This window comes from Andrena cerasifolii, chromosome 9 (genome assembly GCF_050908995.1).
Source record: "Andrena cerasifolii isolate SP2316 chromosome 9, iyAndCera1_principal, whole genome shotgun sequence".
In the NCBI taxonomy this organism is placed as follows: domain Eukaryota; kingdom Metazoa; phylum Arthropoda; class Insecta; order Hymenoptera; family Andrenidae; genus Andrena; species Andrena cerasifolii.
Genome location: NC_135126.1, coordinates 6335238 through 6354373, shown reverse-complemented (window position 1 = coordinate 6354373; position 19136 = coordinate 6335238). Strand labels below are relative to the sequence as shown.

Here is a 19136-nt window from a genome sequence, read left to right as displayed (position 1 = left end):
GACGCTGGCGGTTGCATCATGCAACTTGCTTGGCTCCTGTTTCAGGAAGAGCAGGGTCGAGGAAGGTATCGTTTAATCGCGATGATTGCTGGCTGTCGCGATACGTTTGTACCGCGCGTACGTGCCGGCGGGAGGACGGGGTGTACGTGCACGCGTACTTATCCACGGGAACGCGAGAGGAAGTTAGATTAACGAGGGAAGACACGGAGCTGGTCGCAGGAGGGAAACGGCTGAAGCGAGCGGTATCTGGGATATGCAAATCCGTAATAACGCTTTACGGCCGCGTATTACCGCGCGCGGAACCCCGGCGCAGGGTGGTCGGTGAAATTTACCGGAACGAAAGCCGCATCAGATAACGCTATTACATTATACCCTCTATTTTTCTTTCGCGCCACAACGAGTCCGTATTGGCTCTCCAGCCATCCTCGGCAATTACTTCGATGTTCGTGGAATCATGTTCTAAACACCCTTTCGTACATGCAGAGCTATGTTATTGGCGGCCATAACTGTTGGGGGGTGAGTTGACCGTATCGAATTAATAGAAGCCACTCTTCTACTATTTTCCATGCCTCCCTATCAATTTCGTTTTAGTACTAACCTACCTACCCTGTTTCGGAACTCCAACTGCTCCTGGAACTCCGCCGTTTTTCTTCGCACCGTTGTTATTGCAACGAAATTATTTCTGCACGCGCAACCGGGGGGGTAGAGGAGGTTAATTTCTCTTGGGCCACGGGCAATTACGCGGACATTAACTCTGGCGTTAACTAAATTTCACCGTCCCCTGGTCGTAACGCGGCGGATTAGCATAGGGCGGTGGCCAGCCAAGGAGCAAATTGTGCGAAAGTTTTCGCTCGCTCGCGAGAGACACCTGCGAAGACGCCAGACCAACGACGTCGCTCCAGTCCCGCGTAGTTTATGTTCCGTGAAAGAACCACCCTTGCAGAACTTTTTCTTTTGGCCGCTGCCGTGTGAAAACGACCCACGACGTTCGTTTTATACCTATTCTTTATTTCCTGCTCGGCGGGAATTACAGAGTGTCAACGTCTCCACGTGCAACGTTCCGTTTTGCATTTATAATTGAAAATATCGCGGCCGCCCGGCAGGAAACGGCAGAGGGAATCCTTTGAGTCGCTTCCTCTGGCATTCGCTTCCGGATTAAAGCACGATCGATGGGCACGTGTCTCATCTATCCGCGAAAAGGTTTCGGATACTCATTTTTGGGGATATTCGAACCACTACCCCTGTGTTTCACAACCTTTTTCAGTCGCGATCCCCTTGTATAATATTCATATAATCTGCGACCCTCCTCCCCCCGTGTAAGACAAAAAGAATACATTAAAAGTAACTACTTCAGAATATAATTCTTACTTGATAATTTTAAACCAGATCCAAAAAACCGTGGCGAACCCCCCAGAAAACACTTTGCGACCCACAAGGTTGGGAACCACTGCATTACCCTTAACAATGCTATTTTCTAGCGAGCGAATTCTTCTCTGAAAGAATTCCGTCATTCGAAGAATGTTGCTTGCATCGTTTCAGAATATCTACATACTATTTCGAAACAGTCGTTATCTCCGTGAATGTTATCTAAATCGTTCTCGTACCTAATATCGTAAATTACTTAACGACTCCGCTTGCACCGCCGGTTGCCGCCATCAAGGTCGATCATTCCTCGATCCACCGGAGTGGACAGAAAATATTTTGCGCGGCTCGTTACGGGCACGGCCGTAAAACGCGTCCATCCTTTCGACAGGGTCTTCTTTGTGTAACCGTGACCCATTACTTCCATGCTGGGGGCACGTGAACCATATGGTCCACGTGACCGGCGATGCACGCGTTCGAGATACCCGATCGACCTATCGAATTCACGAAATTCAAACTTTGCACGCGCGATCAGTTCCTCGTAGACCCGCTTCGCTGGCTTCATGGGAAACAACGTTGCCCGTCTCGTGTCTCTGCGCGACATTTTTTTTCCCCCTTTTCATTCGCTCCCTCCACCCTCAACCCTTGCACCAAAATAGTCGGGTTTCAGGCCCGCGGCGCCCCAGTCTCGGCGATTTTGCTTCCGATCGAGCCGGCGATTATTATTCAAATCGTGTCACGATTGTTTCGCGCAATTTAATATACACCGTGTTCTAGCTGTGGACGCATGGCAATTAACTCGGAGGTTCAGCAACCCGTGGCGTTAAATATTAATGTGCATCAGGCTTTGCTGGTCCGGGAGGTTCCACTCGGTTTTGGTCGCTGCTATCTGATGATCCATGCGAATTTTTTACCCTCTTCCCTTTCGTTTACTGCCTTTATCCTTTTAATTTGATGAAAAGTTGGAAATTTTACAGATCAAGTTTAACCGAAAATTTGGGAATTTTAGAGATCAAGTTTATGAAAATGTGGATATTTTAGGGATCAAGTTTAATGAAAATTTGGGAATTTTAGAGATCAAGTTTATGAAAATTTGGAAATTTGAGGGATCAAGTTTAATGAAAATTTGGAAATATTAGAGATCAAGTTTCAAGAAAATTTGGAAATTTTAGAAATCAAGTTTATGAAAATTTGGAAATTTTAGGGATCAAGTTAAAGAAAATTTAGAAATTTTAGAGATCATGGTTATGAAAAATTTGAAATTGTAGAGATCAAGTTTAATGAAAATTTGGAAATTTTAGAGATCAAGGTTATGAAAATTTTTAAAGTTTAGAGATCAAGTTTAATAAAAATTTAGAAACTTTAGAGATCAAGTTTAATGAAAAATTTGTAAATTTTAGGAATGACTTTTTTGAGAAAACTAACGTGTACGCGTTTCAAGGAACTCTTTCTTCTATGGGGCTGGGCATAAGAGTTAACAATTAGCTATTGTAGAACACGCGTTATCGTACTCCAAGTGTAAGTTCTGGGACTGCTCCTTTTTTGCGACAATGAAAAGATTTCATGGCCGAGCCTGTGGACTGCGACCGTTACGGGAGCGGGAATCGTTCGAGGCGTTCCGTGCATTGTTCATTGTGCAACGACGCGCACCTGCGCTTTACGATTGCTAAAAGCGGAAGAACTCCCCCGTGTGCATGCTTCACCTGTGCTTTTCTGTACTTTCACGCGTGCACCGTGTGCAATAAAAACTGTTAACGGGTGGCAAGTGCACATTCGTTACGAACCACCTACTCGCCAATGGAGTGTTTCACTTCCAACCTTCAACTGTGGAAACGCAGGTGTTTTTTATGTACCTGGTATTATTCTACTAATATTTCCAATAATTTATCACCTCCGTAATTACAGAAGTGAGTTTAATTACATAATAGCCTTACTCGTCTACCTAATTTCTGAAGCAACGTAAAGCAAGCTACTTTTCACAATGTTAACATAAAGTCAGTTACAAAAGATGAAGCTTCCGAAATTACAAATACCGCCTTATTGGCAATGGATAGCATCTCTATTCCTATCCGACGATAACACAGACTTCTACCCTACCATGACTAAAAAAACTGAATCAACCGGTATATTACCATCCCACTAGTTAGATGCACATCCGCCAGGTGGCGCTGGCGCCCGATTTTCCGCGAGAAAAGAAGCAGCAAGCTATTGCCGCCATTAAGTGTCATTCCCAAGTGGTGGTGCGTGACGTAGTGACTTTCTCCCGCAATTTAAAGGTAACAATACGCAATTATCAAGTTTAATCGCGAAACCTTGGTATCTCGCGTAGAACCGATAGCATCGCGCAAGCTCGTTACACCGGATACGTCGCAGCCTTAATCGTACAAAGAAATGCAACAAGTGCGTTTGTGCGGTACAGTTTCATTAAAAAACGCATTTGGCGTAACGAAGTTTCACTTCCCCCGGGGAGGCGTGCACACGAATCACTGTAGCTCCCTTCAAGGACCCCCGTTCCGTTAGCAATACGCTTAGCCAATATCGATTGTTTTATAAAAAGATTCAAGGATCGCCGTTAAAGAAACAATCGCACGAAACAGGCAACAACGTTCGTCCGTGACGCGACGTCGCGTCCGGGGAAAAACACCGGCGAAATATCGGCGGCGTTTGATCGATACGGCCGAGGCGCGTCGCGCGTCCGGACCACGTTTACGCGCCTCACCGATAAACGAATGCTAATCCGTCCCGAGCCGAGTGCGGCAAACTTATTCACGAAAATCAGGAAGTCTGGAAAGCCGGGAAACGGCGAGGCGACGCGGCCGCGATCTCCAGCTCCGATAAATTTGTCATTCTCATCTATTTACATCCGAATCGATAATCGATGCCTCTGGGCGCACCTTTCAGCGAAGTGCACATGACCATGCACATGTACGCCCACACCCGCCGCTGCTTCCGTCCGTGCACCGCGCGTGTTTCTCCAAGGATTCGAGACAGTTTATCGCGATCGAATCCTTTTGCCAGTTTCCGTTGGAAATAGTTCCGATTGGATAGGGGACCTCGGACACTCTGACAGTTGGACGTACTTGCAGCGGCTCGTGTACGAACATAGGGGATCTTACGAAACCGATCTTTTGTCCGAAAACGTTATTCAAGCGATTTTATTCAAACTACAAGAGTCCTCCCTCCCCCGGCGCACCGGTTCTCGTCACGAGGCCGCCAGGTGTCGTCATCCGACGGATTCTTATCATTCCCCACGCGCCCGTCCCACGACCTCACGAAAAACCCCCTCGCCCTTTGACCTCCGCCCTCCTTCGCCCCTCCCCGCGGCCTTCCACGTTCTCGTGCCGTCCGTTCCTTCTCGTTCGCGGCACGAACGAGTTTCGGCCCGCTTTCCTCTCGACCCGTCCGACGGAACCGAGAATTTCCCCGTGCCTTTTTTAGCCAGCCTCGACGGCCCAGCCGCGGGGAGGGGGATTAGCAAAGCTGAGGCGACACGTGAGGCAGGAAAACTGAGATTACAGGAACGTTGGGCCCTGGGGTTTCCAGAGCCGCTGTTTCTAATACTCTCCTTTGCCTCGGGCGCTAGTTGTCCGCTGTAAACACCCGGGTGGCGAATTGTTATCGTTCCCTGGACAATTAACAGGACTCGTGCTATTCCAGATGGCGTTGTCGCGTAAGCGGGAAGGGAACTGAAGAGGAGATGAAGGGGAATAGATGTTGGAGAAGAAATTCTTGGGTTAGGCAAGCATAAGCAAGCTTCCTCCGGCGTTTCGTCATTCGTACCTAATACGCCTAGCTGTTGGTCGGTTCAGTGACCATCCGTCGCTACGTGCTGGCAGAGCCTGCTTCCTCTTGCTCTACCGCCCCTGCCCAACTGGAGGAACACTGGCATGTTTTTGGAACATTTTGCTATATAATATAAACATTAATATTTTTACATATGCTTCGAGTATCCTATCATAACATTGCATCTTTTGTGAATGCACTACACCATTAAATTTTTTTCCTTCTCTTTTTTAATAGATGTCAAGTAAATGCCAATGTTACCCCGCGCTGCCAGTGTTCCCCCAGTTTGCGGTATCCAAGTAGTTCTGTTGATTGTCCATTGGCAGGCAATGGTCCTAAAGTGCTGGCCCTAAAACGACAGATAAATAGTGCGCGGTGATCCGACGGCCGACTTTGAGATCGCGGTCGACTCGGTCAAGCAGGGTCACCGCTTCCGCGACCGTCCTACGCGCGAACGTGGCCGTAGCCTCCTGGCGCACACGTATCGCCGACGTGACCGTGTATAATATATATATATATACACACACCTATACGTGCACGTGGCTTTGATGATAGGCGAGCGTACGCGCGGGGTCGTTCGTTATTCGCGATCAACCCGCTCGACTCGGATCATTTGGAATTTCATTCGTATACCTATACGGCCGCCAGATCGCGGCTCCCTGCTGATTTAATTCGAAGGACTGTTGCCGCTCCGATGGCTGCATAATACATACGTATAGGCGGGAGGCGAGGACATTGTCTTTTGTGTCTGTCAAGAGGGTGAGACTGTTTTGTTCGTGTAACTGACGGGGCGGGATAGATGTTTACAAGCTTTCGTTTATTATTAGGACATTCCATAATTATCGCGGCTCTTTTCGGTATACTGTCCGCGTTTGGAAAGGTTAGCGTTACGTCGGAGGTCTTCAGGCAACGGTGGAGCGTGGAGTGCGTCGAATTCGACATCTGGGGTAATTATTAAGCGATTGATTTGGGAGTTTTAAATGCCGAATATTTCTATTTAAGACGGCGGTCCTAGCCTGGAAGCTAAGCACACTTATGCTACGCTATAATACATACAAAAACGTAGCACAGCTTAGCTTGGCTTTTGGTAATTTTCTTTAAAACTTAAAACTTAGCTTTCAGGTGAATTCCCAGCTTTATGGCGGTATATGTACCTACAGAAGATCGCGATGAGTCGTATTGCTGACCTGATGGTTCCGCAGAAGTTTCTTAGGCAGATACCGTGGTAATTTTCAAGTCTCTCGTAATGCACCAGCTGAACAGTGCCCGCTTTTCGCGCGGTGCAGCGTAATGTAGCGCGCTGCGAAATTGTGCGCGGGATATCAACGTCTCGAGGAAATTGATAAGGTCCGTTTCCGTAGGAAGCCGACAGGCTGGTAGATTGGCAGCCGTCGCAAATCCGACGGCCGATCCAGAAGAATTCGGCCGGCGAATTGGCGTCGGTTTTATTCATAATAAAATTATATGCTCCTCCGGCAGGTAACGCGATTAGCTTGCTATCGATCGCGGATGTGCCTGGAGCGTGCATTGGCCGTATCTTCGAAACGAAACGATACAAAATAGGCCTTCCCGTTTCGCGTTCCGTTTCCACCCCCTGAAACGCGATTCCAGGACGAAATCTGGCTCGCTGCGACGCCGACCAACGTCACCGTCCACGGTTCACTGGCCCCGCGTCTATGGAGGGCACGGGGAGAACAAATTGTTATCAATTGCGGCATTAATTCGCCGTTGCGGCGCGTTCGCCACCCAATAGCTCTCGGGCACCCTGCGAAAAACTCCGTCGAGGCGCGAGGCAACCTGCAGCAAAACTGTTCCAGCGGAAACTGATTCGGTCGAAGCAGCTTCAACTCTGAAATTCCTTAACCCTTAACTGGTGTACCGTTTTTGGCAAACGTGGCTGGTATACTGGCGTCGTGGCAGACCCGAAATAAAAAAGGACACAGAAATTTGTAAAGTCGACCCTGAATCAACCTCTACGAATATTTTGTTCTTAGGTAATGTGTAAAAAAATAGAAACCTAGAAAGTTAAACTATTATTATAAAATTAATTGGAAAAACAGTTTACAAGCTTAGGCAACCAAAAATTTTGCTGCGAACTTTGCGTGCCTGAGCGACCCCAAGATACCAGTTAAGGGTTAATGTTCCAACGGAGACGTTTTTCTGTACGCCACGAGTGGATCGATCCCTTTCTAATCGAATCCCTCAGCGATCGGCGAGAAAGCGTGGCGCGAAGAACGGGAACACCTCCGAGACGTCGCGGTCCAATCGGATTTTCGTGTCTCGCCTCGTCCGCCGGAAGGAGCGACGTTAATCTCGATACCAACGAAATTTCTATTTACGTAGCAAGAGCGCGACGCATATATTTTTTTCCAAGCCGGGTGACGCGCGACTTCGAGCCCTGCTTCTCGACATTTTCCGCCCGTTTCGCTTATACCGCCCGCATTTTCAGCGCGCCGGTATTTTTCCGCGCGAGCTGTGGCGGCGTCGTAAAGATCCGCCGAGATCGACGGCGAGCTAATCGAAATTAGATCGCGTTCAGGCGAGACGTCTACCACCCCCGCCGGACTACCACGACAGTGGCTTCGACGCGGCTCGCGTCATTTCCCTCGGATAGTCGAATTTCGATTTCCTCCTTGGGAGAAGCTTCGAATTTCAATGCCCCTGGGAGGAAGCACGGGACTCTCGGTGCGCTATACCTACGCGCGGTCCAAAGTACAGAGGAATCAGTAGAATGAGCTTGATAAAAGGAGATGCGCCACCGACGAGGGGTTAAGGAAGCAGGTAGCCGGTGCTCGATCGCTTCAGTGACACGGTCCACGATAATTCAGGTCGCCATTTGAGGAAAGGGAGGGTCCGCGATGTAACAGACAAAGGTATTGGAAAGTCGATCCCGGTGTCCAATACACCCCTGCCACGGGGCCCGTGTATTTTTATACGGCTTCAATAAATTCGGTGCCCAATAGCCGGGAAGGGTTTTTACCTGCCCCGAAGGGAAATCGGGGTCTTACGGTCGGGGTTAACCTGGCCGGTGGCATGCTCGAAGAAAGAGCGGCCCTGGCCAGGCAGACACAAGGCAAATGCAAGCAGATACCCCTGAACGCGGTTTTATTCGACGCCCAGCCATGGGTCTCCTCGCCAGCTGTTAAGCTCCACGCGTTTCGGTATTCCCTGGCGATTTTTCTCGGCGCTCGCGCGCGCGCCTCGTCCTCACTCGAGATTCTTTTCTCGGTGAACGGTCCAGGGACGCCGCTCGACGGGCGAACCTTCGAGCAAAACGACTTTCAGAGCCCCGCAGTAATGTACTTTCACATTTGCAAGACCGAGGCATTGAATCGCTGGAAACTCGTTTCGCATCGCGAGTAGGAAAAGGATCGGCGAACGGGCGACGAGAGAGAGGGGCAGAATCGTCCGTCGGCGGGAATGATTTTTCGCAACGACGAATAGAGGACTGTCCACGGGGCTTTCTCACGAAAATACCTAGCCAGCTGGTACCGCGGCTGATTCCGAGCGGAACGGCTGCGCCCGTCGACGTTCGCCGTCACGGCGCGGATCACGCTCGCGCCAACCCCTGGCCGAGGCTCGATCGGAGAGAAACCGTTCCGCCGGGGAATCGTTCGATACCTCGAGGATGGCCGTCACCGAGTTTCGCCGCGGCCTCGCGCGTTCCCGGCTGAACTTTCGAGGTGGCCCGTTGAACACGTAGCCGCGGTACTCTGATATTTAGAGAGCTATCTGTATTCACGTTCCCGCGCGGGACAGCAAGTGCAGTGACCCAGTGACACGTGGAAAATCTCTCGGCCGCGCTCGGTGCGTGCACCGAGGCGGGCTCGAGCGTGGCTAATATCGACGATGACGGCCGTCCCGGAGGCACGTATAGCGTAGCCGTTTGCCAAGGAGAGAAAAAAGCTCCGTGGCCGTGGTCGATAGGCGCCACGAGCGTCGCGCAAATAGCCACGATTTTAATTCTCATCGCACCTGCCAGACCGCGCGCGTGCTCGCCCGCACGTTCGCGCGACTCCGGCTTCGTTTCGAACGCTCGACTTTCCAATCCGAGCGGCTCCGTCCTCGACGCAGCTTCCCTGCGATCGAAGAGCGGCTCCCTCGTGGTCGGTGACGATTTTCCTCGCGCGGCCCACCGCTGCAGTTTTCTCAGGAACCGCGAGAACGTCACCGCGGGCAAGGAGAGTAACGGGTCGAAGTGGCGAGAGAACGGGAATCGGACGACGCGAACGGTAAATCAATTGAAATCGAAGTACGAAAAAGCGGTCGAAATTGGGGCGAGGAAGATGCACACGGCACGGGTCTATGTGTAGCAGAGATGGGCAAGAATTTTACTTAAATAAAATTTTCGAATAACGAATAAAAGTTAAAAAATGATCATTATTGAATTAGAAAGTGCACTTTATTCCCCAAATAATCTAAAGTTGAAGTAACTTTTTAAACGATTTTATTCAGCTTCGATCCTCTGTTTGTTTGTTTGTAGGTATGGTTCAAATCTGGAAACTTAAATTTAACCCACTTCCAACTATCCAAATGTCTTGAAACTTTGCAGGCGTGCGTAGCTTGGATGACAATATAATATTTAAAAAAAAATTAACCCCGAGCGGGTGCAAGAATTACCCAGTCATCAATAAATATAACCCATAACCATAAATCCAAACGACTTGAAATCAGGCATTTGCGTTTTTTACGAAAACTTTACTTACGATTACCGCAAATACACAATTTATCGAGAAATGATCCGTCACGTACTTATGTACGAATAGTAAAACTAAAACTTTGCAGGCGTTCGTAGTATATCACCATCAAAATTGAAGAACAAGAAAATAATTATTTTTTAGTTTTTAGTGCATTTTAATTTAGTTTTTACTACATTTTGAATAAAATCGTTTAACGTAAAATTTTTTTTTATATATTTTATCCGTTGCGCGGGAATGGAGTAGCGCGCTCGACGCTGCTGTATATAAATAATAATAACAATAAAGTAACGGATAGAGACCCGTTTATTTGGTTTCCAGGCCAGACCAGGGAGAGCGTGAATTTTCGTACGAAAAACGGCTGCCCCCAGGCTCCTGGACCCCACTCCCTCTCTCCTTCTCTCTCTCCTTCCTTTTCTCTGGCCATTTTCGAAGGCACTTCCCGTGAAACCGTTGAGGGATTTTAAGTAGGGTGCACAGAGAGCGCGGGCACGGGTGGGGCGCGCAACGTGAACGGTTTGGTTCTCTTTATTGCACCCTCCTCTGGGTCGGCGCTGTGGACCCAATTCGAGAACCCGAGGACCCCGGGCGACGTTACCGTCACGCATTGTCGCCGGGGGATTTTCTGAATCTGTATTATAAAATTCAGAGACGGCCGAGTACCGCCTGTCCATTAATGGCCGGTGACGTAGGTATCGCACCGCCAGGTACGCGATTAGAACCGGCCGACTCTAATGGGATCGTGACGCTCCACGTTCAGCTGGCTTATTACTATCATTGCAGCTATTATCGTGGTTATTACGAACGGGCCGATCCCTTTAACGCGCGCACATTTCGGACTCGCATACAATGCAACCGAATTCGCGGTACTCCGATGCAGGTCAGCAGGAACTGCAACGTACCTTCCCCCACCCTCGGGGGCCCCTCTCTCCGGCGAGAGAAGTACTAAATAGGAAACCCGTTATCGATGTACCGTTGATTTTTATTAAGTTTGCCTTCGGAAAGGTATAGAATCCGTGATATTCTCTGGCACGATCGCTGATGGAGGGCGGGTACACCGAATCCAGGCCCGTCCCGCATAAAACCGGTGCGTCTGGTAACATCGGTAATACAGAATATAGTCCAGTGAAATTAGACGGAAATCCGCCCAATCTACGGAATAATTCCCACCAAGCTAAATTTTAGTATAGGCCTTCATTTGGTCGTTTTAAACAATATGTCAAAAGTCCCCATCGATCCGACCGCCGCTAAAAATTGTACAGAGGGTTGAAAGCAACAACTGTTTTTCGCGAATATCCCGTTATCTAGCAGCTTTGCGACAAAAATAGTTACTATACAATTTATAGCTTAGGAAGTTCTCAACAAAAAAGCTGCTACGAGCTTTTTTCGTAGGAGTAACGAGGTATCCCTATTTCGATGTTGAAAACATCCTCGTTTTCCGAGAACGTGTTTACCCAGTGTTCGATTACCGTCTCCCTAGAAAATTCTCCCTGAATGCGGGCGGTAGCTTTCCGCCGATATTAATTATCGAGCAGTAACCGCGACGGCGCGATCGCGCGCCGTTTCGTATAAATACGAGAAAAAGCGCGGCTGTAACTTTAGACCGCGTTCGGCGCAGAAAGATCCGGTTTCACTTGGCTCGAACGCAACGGGGATTCTCTTCTAATCTAGGGGCCGAAATTTCTCGCCGCGTTATCGCCTACTTTCGGGGGAACGCTATGAAAACAGACCTGTAAGCTTTCGATCGGCCGGGCGAAACGATCCCTTGGATCCCCGCAAGACAGTCGCGAGCGTCGAATGGGCGCAGCTCCCGGATACGGGCGGATCGGCAATGCACGAGGCAGACGGCTATTTTTATAATTCACAAAAAGACTACCGCCGCCACTGTTATTAATACTCCGTCACTCGAACGAAGTAGTCGTAAAGATATCGCCCTCCCCGGCGCACGCACGGCTCCCCGCGCGCTGTCTCCCGTTCGCGCGCGCTCTAAAAAGGTAAAGTCGCCTTCGAGCACTACAAAGTTCAAGTTCGATAAGCCGCGGCTGGCATGGCGTCGTTCCATCGACGACTTTATATTGTATCGCCCCGACGTTGTCGCTGGGAACGATCGAGACTTCGCTGGAAAAAGCGGCGGCCGACCTTCCATTCGTCGTAGCTCGATTAGATTAAGGATTAATCGTAACGGCCCCGTTCTCGTCCGTGTCGATCGCGGCGCGGCCGTGAAAGTGCTTCGGTCGTTTGGAATTTTACCAGTTCCCGTGGTCTCGCCGCGATGGATACAAATCGCTGGCCACGCCACTCGTACAGACCGCTGCCTTGTCGTTTTTCTCCGTCGGAAACTGGCGTACCGTGGCAAAACGGTAGTCTGAGAAATCGATGGTGAAAACGATTGCGTGAAACGTTCGGTGCGTAGCGTACGTTGCAAAATTAACCGACCAGCAGGCACCGGCATACGTCAGAGCTTTCGCGAACGCACCGCGTATTCGCGAAGGATCTCCCTCCCCCTTTAAGCGGCAAACAAATCTTCGGATGGCTGGTGTAATACCGAAAGGGTATTAGTGGCTCGCGTCACGCGTCGACGTCACCGCGATTCCTCTTGGACGGGACAAGCAGACGCGAAGCGGAACGAAGAAACGCGTGGCACGCCCCTGGAAATGCGCGAAGTCGTGGCACGACCAGGCTGAGCGATTCAATTTCGAAAATGAAGCGTTCGGCGCGGCCAATTGCCTCTTAAATAGCATCGAAACAGTACCGCCTCTTTTCTTCCGTCGAAATTGTAGGATATTTGGGAGGGAAGTTAAAACAGGAGAAATTATAATTTCTTGGTCAAATTCGATATCGACAGTCTAGGTGAAACGGGAGCGCTTAAACCTTGATCGTCCCGTTATTGCTTTATAAATAAATTGGAGTCAGGTATCGCCCACGTGCTATCGTTACCCATTCATTCGTATATTTATTTGCCCGTGCGAGCTCTATCGATATACAATAATCATCTACCATGTAACTTAACGAACGAATGCAAGTGTTGCAGTTTTTTCATGAATACTTCTGTATGCCCCTTAGATTGGAGCGATAAACGGACCGGCGACGGTTTCTCAAGTTTGTTCGGCGTTTCGGGCCGAGTGGCCTATATGCATAGGTGTATATACGTGAGTTGTCTGGCATACATGAGTCACTCGGGAGGAAACGGGGACGGGGCGCCCGATGCGCCCACGATATCGTCGCCCCTGCGCGGAAAGTGAGCGTAAACTGGCGAGCGGAGCCGAAGATGGCCGAAGGGAGGCCGTCGTGCGGCAGTCGAGCCCGAGCGATCCCCCGATCGCGGTCGTGCGTGGTGGTGCCGCAGGTACGGGCAGCCAGTAGTGGATTAGCGGCAAAGGGAGTAGCAGTGACGGTGTCGCAGCAGCGCTAGCACACGAAACGGAAGAGAAAGAGGAGGTGGAATGATCGCTCGAGTGATCGACCACGGGATACATCGTTGCACGGGTAAATAACGTCATCTGGCCGTGTTTACCCCGGGGACCGTCGCGGCGTAAACCGGCGGAGGCTAGAGCGAGACCGAGAGGTGATCTGGAGGCGAACGCTGGCTGCTCCACGGAATATGTACGCGACGGTGGTGGGCGAGGGCCGTGCGAAGAAGTGGCGAAGACTGTGAGAGAGGCGCAGCGGTGCCTCCACGTCGGTGGCAGTGGCGGTGGTGTTAGTAGTGGTGGTGTGTGGTGGCGCGGCAGTGTGGCGTTACTGGTGCTACCTCGGTGTGTGTATGCGCGTGTGTATTGGTGGGACACGCACTTCGCCGGGGCCGTGGTACTCGCGTTCGCGTTCACGTTCGCGCTCCCTCTATCTCCCTCTGTCCCCCGGTCCGTCCTCTCGTTGCCTCTCTCTCCGTTTCCCCTCTATTCACCGCGACGGCTATCCACCTCTTTGTCGCACGCACGGAGGCCATCGTACCGAAAGCGACCGAGCCAGGCCAGCCACTACGCAAGATGGCTGTGTGTCGCTAACGAGAGGCCGACAAACCAGACGGGGAAAAGGCAACCCGGGGATAAACGGAACATGCTGCTACGTGATCGTCGGGCCCGTCCCTGAACAGAGAGACACTGGCCAAGAAGCGAGAGGTGAGTACCTATTTTCATACCTTTCAACCTCCCTTCGTTGCGTCGCGGGTCTCGCTTTGTTTCCGTTTCACGCACCTTTCCCACCCGACAACACCGATCGCCTTTCCATCCCCATCGCACGCGACGGAAAAACCCTGTGCTTTCCTCGAGGCTGTTACGGTTGACAGGTCGCCAGAACCTACCGCGATTCGCGTGTCTCTCGCGCGTTCCTGTCGCTCTCGAAAGGATACGTGGACGGTACCATGTCGCGACACGTACCTCCACATACGCACCCTTCAGCCGCCACAAACGTAAACAAGTCGAAATTCTAACCTCCCCGGCATCAGTCCCGAGACCTCCACGCTCGTCTCGATCCTGACATTTTTCGTCGCGATGATATTCGACGCGTAATACGCGCTGTCCATGCGTGCGTGCCTCTGTCCATTCGTTTGTACATAACATTCGTCCACGTAACAGCATGTCAGCGTAAATTTATTCCCTCGCGGCAAGTCCAGTCCCGTCGACCGAACAGCCGTCCACGAGATCCTGCCCGACGGGCAATCAAATCGGGAACATCTGTTGCCGAAAGGCTGGAAACGTCGAACATAACCTCGAAACGTGTCGCTTCGCGTAGCTGCGCCGTGGCTCGCTCGTCTGTGTTTCTCTCATCGACGAGCCTCTGCCGTCGGCGTACGTGCGTGCGCGCGCGTGCGTTTGAACCTAATAAACAACTTTCGTCGGAAACTTGGCGTGAACTTTTCTAATCGTACCGGGGGATCGTTTCGAGAGCGTGGTTCTCGCGAGATGAACACCGTCGCGGAGGAACGTGTTGCGTCGGCGAACTTGCAAACACAATTCCGCCATGTGGCCGAGAAACTTTCCTAGTCCGCGGAGTATAGTTTATCGTAGGGAAGAGGTTTCGACGTTTTTAAAGACGCGACGAGGAACGTCCGTCGGGCCGCGTCGTATCGACGTAGCTTCCGAGAAGCGTCGCGGAAACGTTTCATCTCTGGATCGTGATTTCTGTGTGTATGTCAGTACAGCAACGATCGTTTGCAGCGTACGTACGTACACGACACGTATGTGGAGATTGTACTGTTGTGGGTTTCTCGTTGGCTTCGTCGACGGTTAATGCGCGCGTAAGCTCGCGTGGAAACTTTCCATCCAGAGCGTCGACGTGTTCGTTTCCCATCGCGTTCGAAACGTATACCTGACCGCTTACCAACGTGACCACGTTTGTCTCGTATTTAACGTACAATAACTTGCGAAATTCTTGCCACTGGCGCACTTTTCAGGCTCCAACTCTTTATCTATCTCTGCCACGCAATTTTGTGCAACCGTCTAGTCTCATGGCATTAAATTCCCTTTCGTGATAGAATGCTCGGTTGAATCGAAAGTCGGCGGGGGCTATTGTAGGCATTCCGCTGCAGTTTCTAATCAATATCTTCCACTAACAGCACTTCGAACGTACGGTTATTGTTTGCCAGATTGATAGGGGTGCAATTTCGGGGCACTCTCCGCGCTACTTCATCGGGAACGGCTTTATCAGAAAAATACCCGAGCATAGTATTCCCGTTAAGTCTCGATTTCAAGCTTCCTTATCAAGTTTCTCTCTCTCTTTGCCAATAACTTTTTGCCTCGTTGCATTTCACGCGTAAAACGCCTGCATGCTCGATGAAAAAAAAGGGAAAGATATCGGACGGGAGGAGGGCCACGTTTCAGCTCGTATTATTCCACACCGAGGTTTCGCAAGCTCGTTCGCAGTGCCATTTATCAATACATCACGCTTTTTTTGCCGCTAAAAGGTATCGTCACGAGTGCGAGCGATATTTCGTAGGAACGAGTTCGTGCGCTCAGTTGTTCCGAAATTCGGGGATTGTATCGTAGCGATTATTAGGGGTTCGAAATGTAATTCGATCGTTGCGCAACGGTCTTCACGAGATCGAGGGAAATTTCATCCCTTACGCGGCGCACACTCCATCCAAAGGGAAAATATATTTCAACGGGCAAAGCAATAGAGAGACGAAACAATAACGCGGAGACTTGGGAAGCACGTTACGTGCCAGTCGAAAGTGTAACAAAACAGCTCGCGGAGCGTGTTCTTTTTGCGGGACCAGAAGCGAAGGAGGAAGCGAGCGAACGCGATTTCGAGGAAGAGAAAAGTAATCGCGGAATCGAACGGTTTTTCCGCGGAACTCCGATTCGAAATCCAATTAGCTTCATCCGTTCCCTCCCACCCTGGATCGATCGGCGCTCTATATTTTCGCCGTCTGATTATCGTTTTCTAATTTACGCCCGGCAGCCAGTTAAGCCCGGAATAATCATAGACGGCTGTCGCGATCGAAGAACGGTTTTATCTCCCCGTTCCCAACTGGCTTTTCTGAAACGTGCGTGGCCTTCCGACTGGTCTTTCGGCCGGAGCCTTGCTTCATGACTCCGACACGTGCGCACTTTTTCAGAAGGACACGCCGTATGCCCGTTGGCGCATTTTTAAACACCTCTTTCTTCCCGCTCTCCTCTGCGCGCCGGTACGCGCGCCTGTATCTCTTGCTTCCAACCAGGCGCCGAAAGTATGTCATCCAAATCTGTCCCCCAATGTTTGGTCGCTTATTCCTGAGACACCTTGTGTTTTCGAGCCACTGTTCCGCAGCCGCAAAGACAGCAACTCCTTCAAATCCGATAGGCTGACCTTCAGCTGGCCTCGATTAAAAAAAAAATACGTTCCTACCGAGCACTCGTGGAGTTTCAAAGAATTTCGTTGCTAAAATATAGAAAATCGCTTTTCCGAAAACTGTAGGTAAAAGAAAAGGATCAATTAATCGAATTCCTCGGGCCAGATCCTAAATCAGTGATTCCCAACCTGGTTTCTTTTTAACATTAACATAGAATCATATTCTAAAATACCTATTTTTAATGCATTTTATTTACCTTATTAAATTTACCTTACTTCATATTGGGGGGCGCAGATTATTTGAATAATGTAAAAAGCGGATCGCGACTTAAAGAAGATTGGGAAGGACTTTCCTAAATTGAATATCTCTCGTCTGTCGAATCAAACGGTTCCTGTGTCTCGAGGCAACTTTTAAGGAGTGGCTGCATTTCACGATCTTTATCAAAGTCCCTGGTTCTCCGCGGACCCTGCGAAAGGTCTCCGAAGGGAGGGAACAGTGAATTTCTGTTGTGCTTCGCAGCGCACGTAGGAATTGCATTGCTGGGGAAAATACGGGGTCCGCGTGGCGCTCACGAAATTTTTCGTCCGCCTGAACTTTCCACGGTTCGCAGCGTTCCATTTAAGGAATAAGCTGTCCCTGTCAGAGAGAATAGTTGTATTTCCGGTGAAAGCCTCGCTGTGGCTCTCCCTCTGCCTGCTATTCATTTACCGGCTCGTCCATCGTTCATCCCCTTGGATCCTCGTTTCGGCGGCGGATTCCTGGAGCACGCTTTTCGGAGCCGTTCTCGGGTCGACCTCGTGAACGCGCGTGTTGTTACGAGGGCCGCGCGACGCGGACGGAACAAGACACGAGGCACGTCAGACGCGTGTAGCGTTGTTTGATCGATAGCGATACTGTGGGATCTCGTTAGCCTGCTTCTCTTCGAGGAGTACAAACGAAGTAGACGAGCACCGACGATTGATAATACTCCTCGTTGACGCACGCCGTTCCATACCTCGGGAAGTTTGTTTCTTTGAAACGAAACGGGAGTATCCCCGGCCCGTGGACTTTATACTTGCTCCAACTAGCGAGGAATTTGCCCGGCGGGTTCCTCGACTCTGCCAATTTCCCTCGAATGCCTGCGAGCAGTGATCGACTTTCGGGCCAGATCGTCTTATAACTTCTCCGCCGATCTGTCCAGGATCTACGCCAAGGATTATTAAATCCCCTTTGTCCACAGCCCCGCCGAGTCACCCCGATTCTTCACTTTCCAGATCCTTATCGTTGGAATAGAATTCGGAGGCGCTTTTCTTCTGCGAGCGCGCGTTGAAGTCACATTGCGAATGTTCGTCGCGCCGGAGTGGCTCTGGTAGCCTTTTAGAAACGTAAATTTACCCTCGGCAAACAGTATATCTCGGTTCCTACGTGGCAATCCAAAAGAAACGAGTCCCAAAGGGCAGAGGGCCGATTTGGAGAGCGTTGATTGGAAAATTCTGACTCTGCGGGGATGTTATTGTGCTCCGCAAGGGAAGAACGTGGAATATTACAGAGGGATAAGAGTCGCGCGATACATTTACCGTTCGATAATCTCGAGAATTTTACAGCTCGGTGTGTAGGATTCCGCGAAAACCCGCTGCTCTCGTGAACTCTTCTTACATAATATTGAGCAACGCGTTTCTTACACACGCTCCGTTGATTATTCGTTACGGCGCCGTGTTCGCGCAAAAATTGTAATTAGGCCCCCGACGGCGGCGATACCTCGTATCGGCGGGTTCCAGGTCGCCCAATTGGAACGCAGCGCGAAACGCGAACGTGCCGCGGGAAATGCATGAGCAAGATATCGTGATTTTCGTTAGAGAGAACTTTCGCGACTGGGGAGAGAAGCGCGAATGCCGTTCGGTCCGTTTTCGCGTGGAGTCGCGAAGCACAAGAGGGCCTCGTTTTTCCCGCGGAACGCTACGAAGCGCGCGCTGAGACTCGGTGCTGACTCCCTGAGAGGGTGCGGAATTTTTACTCGAGATTCGTTAGCTTCAGGAGAATCGCGCAGCTGCTAAGGTCTGTCGTGCGCTCCTGGATGTTCCATACTTGATCCAGAGTCGACGGTCGTGTTCCCTTACGATTATATCCTGCTCCTTCGATTGCTGGCGGGGCGGGTCACCGCGCAAATGAAGCCCAACGCGTGATCATCCAATTTGTCGGCGAACTTTTATGCGCGCGATTGCAGGTTATAAATACGGCACGTAACAGCAGACGTTTATGATCGCGATAATAGACGCTTAATTTACAACGGACTAGCTCGCCAGTCCTCGATAGGCTCGGTTCACTTTGAAGCAACACGACGCTCCGCAATGTCCGCGCCGCGTGCGATTCCATCCTCTTTGCAGAACTCGACGCGCCGCCGTTCGGCCTGCAAAAATTATGATTTTATCCAAACTATATTTTCTCTTCTGTACCACTAGGGGAATGCGGGGTAATTCCGGCCACGTAAGCAGTAAATGCTATACAATTTTAGCAAGTTACACATTCGTTAGTTTTTGTACATTAAT

The 19136-nt window shown here is 50.3% G+C and overlaps 1 protein-coding gene across 6 annotated transcripts in view; it reads left to right on the top strand.

Moving 5' to 3' along the window:
* The first annotated feature begins 11771 nt into the window (after positions 1-11771).
* Positions 11772-19136, top strand: part of Hipk (Homeodomain interacting protein kinase) — a 32144-nt gene continuing 24779 nt past the window's right edge. For 3 of the 6 annotated variants that reach the window (XM_076820036.1, XM_076820035.1, XM_076820033.1), the window contains exon 1: positions 13820-13960. Coding sequence is in view for 2 of the 6 variants with exons in the window: in XM_076820031.1 (XP_076676146.1) it covers positions 13606-13960 (355 nt within the window). In the remaining 4 variants the exon portion in view is untranslated. Of the gene's footprint in view, positions 11837-12905; positions 13961-19136 lie in introns of those variants that run through there. The other 3 variants (XM_076820031.1, XM_076820032.1, XM_076820034.1) reach the window with 3 other exon arrangements.